The sequence below is a fragment of the Apium graveolens genome, chromosome 5 (assembly GCF_009905375.1).
Source record: "Apium graveolens cultivar Ventura chromosome 5, ASM990537v1, whole genome shotgun sequence".
Taxonomy (NCBI): domain Eukaryota; kingdom Viridiplantae; phylum Streptophyta; class Magnoliopsida; order Apiales; family Apiaceae; genus Apium; species Apium graveolens.
In genome coordinates, this window is record NC_133651.1 from 300950718 (window position 1) to 300961529 (window position 10812).

Here is a 10812-nt window from a genome sequence, read left to right on the forward strand (position 1 = left end):
GTTGTTTCTTTATGTCTCAGATCTTGTTTGTATCTATTTCTCAGTTTGTATGTATTAAACTACACTGTAGAGAGTTTTTTCCCCAATTTTTTTTCGTGTTTTGTTGAATATGTCAAGAAGTTACAGTATGGTAAATGAAAGAATTGCTATAAGCGCTATCTACGAGAATTGTATAGTCACATGTAGTATGATGAAATAGATGATTTCTATATGTCCGATCTACGGGAATCTTGTCGGCCCGCACGAACCGCCCGCGAACCACCCGCGAACCGCCCGCGAACCGAGCCGAATCCGGGTTACCGTATGTCAGCTCAACCCAGCCCGGCCCGATTCGCTCGCCTCCCAGTGCCGGTTAAGTGTTCAATTTTTCCGGTTCCAACCCGCTTCCAACCCGGCCCGGACCGCCCAACCCGCACGGTTGGCCACCTCTACTTACAAGTATTGGTACAGCTTGTAACCTAGTCCGCATGGATTCCTTCATAATGCACTCGTTTTTTAGTACTCTATCTTGAAATAAGTGTTGTTTTAATTTTTGTTACGTATTTTAAGATATATAAAAAAATGATTTTCAAATATTTTTTAACAAAAATATAATATTTAAATTTTTATTTAGAAAAGAAAAATTAAAAATTAATATTTATAAGTATAAGTCATTTTTTTACATTTTAAAGTACTGCAAAAAGTCAAAGTGACACTAAAAAAAATATATGTTATCGGAATATATTTAGTATACAAGGAGGTGGGACGATTTGGGATAAATATATGTATATTTTTCATTTTTCTGAACGTGGATAAGATTGCGTATATTTTACCCTTATTTTGCATTAAATGAAATATAGTGATTTATGTTTGGTTGGTTGGTTATTATTTAAAACTGTAATTTTTTAGGCCTAATTTAGGACCACTTAGATACCTTACTATTCTTTGCAGAAAACGGCAGTTGGTTGACCTAGATAGTGATCGGTTTAAATATGAATATGAATATTGCATCTTAATATTAATCAACTAATGATGTCGTTTGGTTTACAAGAGTTGAATCTTGAAATGTATTGCGAATGAGATTACAATTCATTTTTTCATTGAAATTACAATACGGTTCTTGTTAGCCGAGTTCAAAAATCATGATTGACGACGCTATACCAAAAGTTTTCGAAATATTATAAAAATACATAACATCTTTTTAGTTGGAAATGAAAGGAACTGAAAGTAATACCACCCTGTGTATGTTGAAGAAAATCACAAGTCAACTCCAGTTTTAACACTAATCCCTCACTAATGTACAAAATCAAAGAGTATATTCTAGAAAAAGTGCGACGTGATTAAATATAGTTAAGACACCGACAAAATCAAAACTCTTAACAACAAACTTGTTAATCCAGATACAGATGAGTAGCTTGTATCTTTAATTAAATTACAATCACCGGCATTTAAATAATGAGTTATAATTAGAATCATGTTACATTAATAATGATGATAGATTATTAAATAATAAAATGATGATTCAAAATATCTAAAAGGGTACGACTTTGTGGATTCTACATGCATATTCTACATTTACATTGAAGAAGAATAATGGGAAAAAGATAGAAGTTGTAGAGATACATCAAACACCATCTGCAACAAGGTACATATATCTCTCAACTTTTATATGATTGTACTTTTGATTAATGTGTGTTTTTGTATAATTGTTTCTGTGATCTTAATGTTGTATGATGCTTGGCTTCATGTTGCTCAATGTACATGTTGTTATGATGATGAAAATCAAATCATAAAGTTGTAATAAGTTTCAGGGTTTTGTTGAATATTGTGTAAAGTTTCATGCATTTCTTATGGGTTCTCATGATCTCTCAGACCATACACTTATTTTGATAGTCTTGAGTTCCTTTATAATTGAACTTGATCAAGAAAAAATCCAGAGAATTTCGGAAAATCTATATTCAAACTTATTCTGTGCAGGTACTTGTTGTGTTGCTAACTTCAAATATTTTCAATATCATCGAAAACTTTTGAGAATTTCTCCTTTTGCAGTAATAGGCCTCTCTAATCCAGTTAAGAATCTCCATGTTGGCCTGAATCCCAAAATGAATCTTTTCATTGTTTTTATGCCCCGAGTGTGATGCTAATTTATTTATTTTTGAGGAGGGAGCACATGATTCATATATATGAGATTTGATTATGAATACTTTTAAAAAAAAGGGGAAACAATGAAGATGACAAAGAAAAGTTAGGTATAAGATGAGACAATCCAGTTAACATAAAAAGTTTTTAAAAGTGATTCGCAAGTTTAAGAAGATCATGGTCAACTATAGTTACCCAGATTTTAAAACTGAATTGCATTGTACTATGTGGATTAGTTGAACTTTAACTTGATTGTTGCTCTTTGCATAAAGATGGTTGCCTTTTAAATATGCTGGACAAGCACTTCAATGTGACTAGATTACTCTTCAATTTCCCCAGTAGTTGCCATCTTAATCATCATCATCAGTGCTCTGTAGATTAAGCACTTTCAGATCACGGGCCCACATTTCGTTTAACTAAAATGGATACGGGCACTACATAAGTCCGCCCTTTCTGTTGATAGAAGCTTCACCGATACATATGCACCAAATAAATTGTATATTTTCTTTTATATTGCATTTTCTCTTTTGATGTTGCAGAACCATTCAATTATTATAATTTTTTGTTTTTCAGTTTAGTTTAAAGTTGAAGGAAGGATTCATCATCCTGCAACTCATTTAGAAGAAAGATGTCCTCTTTATTTGGCTGCTTTTCTCCAAAGAAAGATAAACATAAACCACCATCTAAGGAGAGGGCTATTCTTGCTTCTGAAACCGCTTGTGAGTTTACAGACGAATAGTCACCAAGTACATTGTTGGTATACTTCCTATATTTGATGCAATCAGAATCACTTAAATACTGGAGTTGTTTTATACGTCTAGCTTAAATAGATTACAGAACCAAATATCCATCCATGCATCTATAAGTCTACCCCAAGGTTATTATTATCTACAAATTGTACCTTAAATAATATGTATGCATGCCTATCTTTGGAATATTAAGTAATGATCTTGAACAACATGTTTGGCTATACAAATATTCTAGGACAAGGTTAACGCTCCCAAACTGTGTTCACGGTTGCTCTTACATTCTTATAGAAGAGTCCCAAAATACAATTCCAAACAAGTGAACGGCTACAAATTACTATTTTCAGGTCTCTCACGTGTCTTTAAAATTGGAATTCTACCATAGAATACAGATTTCCTAAACCCGTCGCTGGTTTCTAATACTTGCATTAAATGTATATGCTGAAGCAGTTTTTTTTTAATTTGCAGTTACAATAAATGAAATAGAAGCTCTGTTTGACCTTTTCAAGAACTTGAGCAGCTCCATAATTGACGATGGCCTCATTCACAAGGTACCCTAATATAAATTCAGCTATGAAATTCCCAAGTGTAGACTGAAACTCAGGCTTCTGCAGTTAAAACTATAACTCATGGATTATAAGATAATTCATTAGGCCTTTAGCTGTGTAGATGTACTTACACGTTTGTTTTTTAATTGGCACGGACGTATCTCTCTGCTTCTCAACCTAAAGGAAGAGTTTCAGCTTGCACTTTTCAGTAATAGAAGCAAACAAAATCTCTTTGCAGACAGAGTAAGTCAACATCTTGCTCATTTATTCATACTGTTTGGTTGTTGCACAATAAGGTGTCATACTTCAGAACTATTGTTACATTAAGTATGAAGATTGATCTCTTGAAGAGTATAACTTCTACAAACTGTTGTAAAATGATGGTCTTGAACTCTCCTATTGTTACATTAACATGTAGATTTATTAGGGAGCATACAAGGTTTGTAGATTAAATTACAAGAGAACTATTGTCATTTGAAAAATTAGAGTCTTAGGGCTAGTGACCACTATGTAATAGTTAACTCATGGTCTTTTACATTACAAATTTAACTAGTTTAACTATCAATTTACTGCAGTTGTTTGATCTATTTGATATTAAGCATAATGGGGTTATTGAATTTGGAGAATTTGTTCGATCACTTAGCATCTTCCACCCTTATGCCCCTGAAGCTGACAAGATTGCATGTAAGATATGTAACAAACTTGCATTCCTCATTTTTAAATGATCGTAAAATTAGGAATTACTACATCTATTGCTAGGACTTGTAATCTTGTTGGTATTGAAGGAAACCATCTTTTGCAGTTTTGTTTAACTTGTATGATCTGAGGCACACTGGCTTTATAGAGCGAGAAGAGGTGATTACAGAATAATTTTCAACATAAACGTTATATTTTGATGAAAATGAAATTTCTGAATGCGCTTCATTGTTTGAAATTTAAGCTAAAGGAGATGGTTTTGGAGCATTTAAGAGAATCAGATTTGACACTTCCAAATGATTATGTAGAAACAATTTTAGACAAGGTGGTGAACTACTCCTGTCTCTTGGTATAGTTTAGATGATATGATCTTTTCTACGTATCAAGCTAACTGATGTAAATGTATCAATAGACAATTTTGGAAGCAGATTTAAAAGGAGATGGCAGGATTGACATGGAAGAGTGGAAAATTTTTGTTTCAAAGTATCCGTCTCTCATAAAGAATATGAACCTTCCACTTTTAAGGTGAGAACAAGTTCTAGTTCTAATTTTTTAATTACTACAGTATGCATGATGCAACTGAACAATAGTTAAAATTTAATATCAAACATGATATTTGTTAAATTTTCATTCTGCAATCTGATACTGACCAAATTCTACAAAGTCCGCCACTCACTAAATGCACAATCAACCAGATTGACACTTGTCTGCCTAATTGCAGTCTCAATATGTGATATATATGCTTGAAAAGTTTAACTGGAAATATAATTTACAGGGAAATAACTCAAGCCTTTCCAAGTTTTGTGCTGAAGACTGATGTTCATGATTCTGAATTACATTCCAATGCCAGATAGTATCAACCCACACGTTCGGTTCCTAAACTTTTAGAGTGATAGCTGCACTTTTGTATCAAGAATGGAACACCAACACAATATAAATGGCATCAGAGTGGAATTATAACCTATTTAATAAAGTTAAGTGTCGTTATGCTTTAGTTGTCTTTCATCTGTTCGAGGTTCTCAATATAGAACTCTAACTAGAAATCTGGTGACCTGTACTTATCCTTTCTGGTTGTTTTCTTCCTACTGAAAAAATCTTCCCAATACAATGCATGTAGATGTTCAAAAGAGACTAAGAATTACCTATTAGCTTCTGAATGAAAGTGATTTTTTTATGTATTTAAGTTCCTTTGTATGTACTTCTAAAGCAACATTAAGAAGATTTAAGCATATTAAACTTCAATTCATAGAAACTGAGATATTTGTCCAGACTCCATGATGGAGTTTTATAACTATCAGAACTGAAACAAACTTAACAGTAAATGTTTTAAATCAACAATGAACACTGGACTGCGAGTAAACGAGTAAACAAGATTAAAATGATACACGGCTAATGCCACTTATTATAAACTTGAAAGAGTAGTTAGAAATCAGAAGCTTGCTAAAGTAAAAAGTTTTTACAAATGCTATTCAAAGCTTCAGAACAGAACATTATATCGATATCCTGCTTCATCGTCTGTACTAAGAACTAATAGGTCGAAGGGGGTACAGTTTCACAGTGGATACATTGCAGAAGTATCTAGTAAATTTTGGAATTTTTTTTTTTTGCAAGTATTACTTTTCTTAGGCATCTGCTTTAATTAAAAATTGATGTTATAATTACATTTGGAATATTTAAAAATTGATCATCAAAATTTGTTCAAATTCACACATTCATTTACTCGATTTGGCCCAGTTACATTCCAATTCTCTGGACCTGTTTGGGTCTTGGCCCAGTTACATTCTAATATCCTGGACAGTAATTTAAGATATACAAGTATATCTCAATGCAAATCCTCCTCATTTCATTGTGACCACATAAACATAATTTTAGTTTTGAATTCGATAAGCCAGCCATTTTTCCATTGCAGTGTCTTAGCTCATCATAACTTAACAACAAAAACAAGTAATTTAGCAGAAACTATGATTGGTATCAAGCTTTGTAACACTGACTTCCAAATACCATATGTTTATAACCATTTAACCTTTGGAGCTGGAGCTGGAGCTGGAGCAGTTACTACTCGAAACATTGAACTTGCACTTGTAGGAAATGGTAGAAGAAAACTCAAACCGGCAGTGCTTAGAGCTGGCAACACTGGTGGTAGCCAGGATGAAAAGCGGAGTTTTCTGAGCATAGAAGAAGCTGGCATGGTCGAAATGTCTGGACTGGTTAGCCATGAGAAATTTTTGTGTCGACTAACAGTACGTAAATCATAACATCTCCTCACTATTGCTAATGTTCATTTTTTGGACCTCGTCCCTGCTTATTTTTATGTTGACATGTGTTAGTGAATTGTGTGTATGGCTACATTGAAGTTCGTCCTTATCACAATAATCAAGTGTCTATTTGTTGTCTACGTTACTCATCATATTTGTATATACTGCGGTCTGTAATTATTGTTACAACCTGTAGATATCTTCGCTGAATTTGCTGAGAGTAATAGCGGAGCAAGAAGGGTGTTCAATTGAAGAGCTAAATGCAGGGAGAGTGTGTGATTGGTTTTTAAAGGACAAGCTTAAAAGAGAGCAAAATTTGGATTCTGCAGTCCTTCAATGGGATGAATCTAATTTTCAGCTTTAGTTTATTTTTGTTTTTTTCTTGTTACACTATATTATATATCTCTGATATGCTACTTGCTCTGAATGCATTAATGCCCCAAACGACAACCAAATATATTGTTCTATTGCCCATTTAACTTAACAGAAGAGAAGTTATTTCGATTAAGCATTAGGCATTTAGATAAAAAAAATTAGTAGAACTCAATGTTCTTAGTCATATATGATCTGGTGTGTTCCGTTGGTGTTGACTCTATGAATATATGTTTCAGTAGAACTCATTGTTCTTGCTTATGATGGAAAGTTTCAAGTAGAAGCTTGCCTAGTTTATCTGCTTTTCAATTTTGATGCAACATTGATTTTTAAGGAAGGAAAGAAAGATCGCCAATCCTATGACGTACATATGTTCCACTAATTTTTCATTTTCTTGTTAAATCTTGTTTATACTACTTGAGTCTTGATATGTAATTCACTGATCAAATCATATGTTATTTCCTAGTACTCGGGAGAAGTATAACAGATTCGTTTGTCCTTGAAACTTCTTCTAAATCAAGCCCCTTTTTAGTGATTATTAGGAAAATATATTAAATATATATATTTATATTATAATTTAGATGTTTATTATGAAATTATAATATTGTAATATTGAGGTATATATAGATAACATCAAATACATTATAAGAGAGAGATTGTATGATTAAGTAATACAGAACACTTTTATCAATTTGTCATGGTATCAGAGCCAGGTTAAATAACCCTTACTTCCGCAAATACAAATCAATATACAGAATATGTATTATCCGGATTTTCGAAAAAACAATGACAATCATTAATTACAGCTTTTGGTAACACTAAAAATACAACATATCAATTAAAAAGTGAAAGTTGCGATAAAGGATGGATAACTGATTCCGGCGCTTCATATCATGTTACGGGAAATTTATCTTATTTGAAGAATCTTAAAGATGTGATCCCATGTACAGATGGTTTGCCAAATTGTGAGAAAGTTGCAGCAATCAAAGAAGGAACAATGCAACTTTCAGACAAAATCTGTCTTAATGGGGACCTTTATGTTCCGAAATTAACTTGCAATCTAGTTTTTGTTTCACAACTTAGTGATGATCATAATTGTTTTGTTCAATTTTCGTCTGACACGTGTGTTATACAAGATCTTCATTCAAGTGAAGTTATTGGGATAGGTAAAAGACAAGATGGAATTTATTATTTTCGGTGTGTCTCGGATGTCTCTACTTTTGCAACAGTAAGTTCTTCCATGGAATTGTGGCATAAACGGATGGGACATCCTTCTGAAAAGGTTATAAAATTAATACCTCAACTTTGTAATTCGAGGGAGCATTTGGATAAAACATGTGAAGTATGTCATCGTGCAAAACAACATAGGGAAACTTTTTCTATAAGTGATGATAAATCGACACGAATTTTTGAGTTAGTATATTGTGATTTATGGGGTCCTTATAACACACCTTCATCTTGTGGAGCTCGTTATTTTCTAAAATTGGTGGATGATTTTTCTCGTGCTGTATGAGTATTTTTACTGATTGATAAAACCGAGGTCCTTAAATTCTTTATGTGGTTCATTGCTATGGTTGACCGCCAGTTCTCTCAAAAAATAAAAATTGTACGCAGTGACAATGGTACAGAATTTAATAGTCTGAAAAAATATTTTTTGAAGAATGGTATATTATTTCAAACAAGTTGTGAGGGTACTCCTCAGCAGAATGGACGAGTAGAGAGAAAACATCGTCATATTTTAAATGTTGGACGTGCTTTAAGATTTCAAGGGAATCTGCCTATCATGTTTTGGGGAGAATGTATCTTGGCTGCAGCTTATTTGATTAATCGAACACCTTCTAGCGTTTTACAAAACAAAACCCCGTATGAAATTTTGTTTGATTCCCCGCCCTCATATGATGATTTGCGTGTATTTGGATGTTTGTGTTTTGCTTATAATCAACGAGCAAAGGGTGATAAATTTGCAAGTCATAGCAGAAAGTGTGTTTTTGTAGGTTATCCTAATGGTAAAAAGGGATGGAAGTTATATGATTTGGAGGATAAGGAATTTTTTGTGTCTCGTGATGTGAAATTTTATGAGAATAATTTTTCTTGCATGGAGAATGATTCTGTTGCTAAATTGCCTCCTCCGATGGAAAATGAAGTGTACATAGATGATTCAGAAATTTTTGAGCATTATGGTGCAACAAAGAAAACAACAGAGGTACATGAAAAAACCTCAAACTCAGATACTCCTAATCATAGTATCATACCACCAACTACGGTAATTATTGATCCAGAAATCAGTGATATGCAAGTATGTGAGAGCACTAGAATGGACGAGCAAGTACCTAATGTTGCTTTGGATGATACATTGGGTCGTGGAATGAGAACAAAATTCCCATCGACCAGACTAAAAGACTTTGTAACACATACAGTATTACCGAAGATTCCATCGAATGTTTCCTCTACTCATGATTCTCCTTCGAGTACACATTTTCCGATAGCACATTATGTAAGTTGTGATAAATTTTCTGTTAAACACCGAAATTTTCTTGCAGCTATTACTGCAGGTGTGGAGCCACAGTCTTTTAAGGAGGTTGTGAAGGACCCGGGATGGTGTAGTGCTATGCAAAAAGAAATTCAAGCTTTAGAAGATAATGACACATGGACTATGGAGTATCTTCCTCCCAGAAAGAAAGCTCTTGGCAGTAAATGAGTGTACAAAATTAAGTATAACTCAGATGGCACAGTTGAAAGATTAAAGGCTAGACTGGTTGTTTTTGAAAATCATCAGGTGGAAGATATTGATTATAATGAAACCTTTGCTCATGTGGCAAAGATGGTGACTGTTCGGGCCTTCTTAGCCATTGCTGCATCAAAAAATTGGGAATTACATCAAATGGATGTTCAGAATGTCTTTTTACATGGTGATCTAGAAGAGGAAGTATATATAAAACTTCCGCCTGGTTTTAAATCTTCAAATCCAGGTATGGTGTGTCGTTTTCGTAAGTCAATATATGGGTTAAGACAGTCACCTCGTTGTTGGTCTGATAAACTTATTGCAGCATTAAAAGAGTATGGATTCATGCAATCTTATTCTGATTATTCACTTTTTACGTATACAAAGGGTGGTGTGCAAATAAATGTGCTTGTCTATGTTGACGACTTGATTATTTCTGGAAGTGACTCTCATGCATTAAAGATGTTTAAAGATTATCTTTGCTCTTGTTTCCCATGAAAGATCTTGGGGTGTTGAAATATTTTTTGGGTATTGGGGTGGCTCGTAGTTCTCAAGGATTATTTCTATGTCAACGAAAGTATGCTCTTGATATTATTTCTGAAGCAGGTTTGTTGGGTGCTAAGCCTGCAATTCTACGAATTGAACAAAATCATAAACTTGGTCATGCTACCGGTGCATATCTTGTGAATCCTGAAAAATATCGTAGACTTGTTGGGCGCCTTATTTATTTGGCAGTTACACGCCCAGATTTGTCATATACGGTTCATATTCTTTCTCAATTTTTACAAAATCCTCGACAAGAGCATTGGGATGCAGCATTACATACAGTTCGTTATTTGAAGGGAGCTCCAGGGCAAGGAATTTTAGTTCGTTCTGATAGTGAATTATCTTTGACTGGTTGGTGCGACTCAGATTGGGCAGCATGTCCTCTTACTCGGAGATCTCTTACTGGTTGGTTGGTATTTCTTGGGCAGTCACCAATATCTTGGAAGACTAAAAAGCAACATACAGTATCTCGTTCTTCAGCTGAAGCCGAATATCGTTCAATGGCACCTATCACTTTTGAGTTAAAATGGTTGAAAGCTTTTTTACCAAGTCTTGGTATACATCACAAGAAAGTTATTCCTTTATTTTGTCATAGTCAGTCGGCACTAAACATTGCCAAAAATCCCGTTTTTCATGAGAGAAGAAAGCATATTGAGGTAGATTGTCATTTTGTACAAGATGCAATTCAAGATGATATTATCTCTCCGTTTTATGCGCATACAACTGAGCAATTGGTGGACATCTTTACAAAGGCTCTTGGAAAGAGACAGTTTGATTTTTATTTTAGTAAGTTGGGAATATCTGGTCTA

General features: G+C 33.9%; 2 protein-coding genes across 2 annotated transcripts; both read left to right on the forward strand.

The window, feature by feature from the left end:
* The first annotated feature begins 1460 nt into the window (after positions 1-1460).
* On the forward strand, positions 1461-5247 carry LOC141659239 (calcineurin B-like protein 7). The gene is made up of 9 exons (XM_074466031.1): positions 1461-1624; positions 2692-2837; positions 3333-3415; positions 3596-3655; positions 3988-4096; positions 4215-4267; positions 4353-4433; positions 4521-4633; positions 4884-5247. The coding sequence occupies exons 2-9, from the start codon at positions 2747-2749 to the stop codon at positions 4960-4962; spliced, it is 669 nt and encodes a 222-aa protein (XP_074322132.1). The 5' UTR covers positions 1461-1624; positions 2692-2746; the 3' UTR covers positions 4963-5247.
* A 694-nt stretch (positions 5248-5941) lies between these two features.
* Positions 5942-6842, forward strand: LOC141659241 (uncharacterized). Its single transcript, XM_074466032.1, has 2 exons — positions 5942-6348; positions 6560-6842. Exons 1-2 carry the CDS (start codon positions 6070-6072, stop codon positions 6725-6727), a joined length of 447 nt encoding a protein of 148 aa, XP_074322133.1. The 5' UTR covers positions 5942-6069; the 3' UTR covers positions 6728-6842.
* Positions 6843-10812: the final 3970 nt, after the last annotated feature.

Excerpts from the sequence above, each read along its gene's own strand:
- LOC141659241 (XM_074466032.1), top strand. The coding sequence starts at position 6,070 with ATGATTGGTATCAAGCTTTGTAACACTGACTTCCAAATACCATATGTT. Across the intron at positions 6,349-6,559 it reads AATTTTTGTGTCGACTAACA|ATATCTTCGCTGAATTTGCT; the intron begins GTACGTAAATCA and ends TACAACCTGTAG.
- LOC141659239 (XM_074466031.1), top strand. The coding sequence starts at position 2,747 with ATGTCCTCTTTATTTGGCTGCTTTTCTCCAAAGAAAGATAAACATAAA. Across the intron at positions 4,268-4,352 it reads GCTTTATAGAGCGAGAAGAG|CTAAAGGAGATGGTTTTGGA; the intron begins GTGATTACAGAA and ends TTGAAATTTAAG. Across the intron at positions 4,634-4,883 it reads ATGAACCTTCCACTTTTAAG|GGAAATAACTCAAGCCTTTC; the intron begins GTGAGAACAAGT and ends TATAATTTACAG.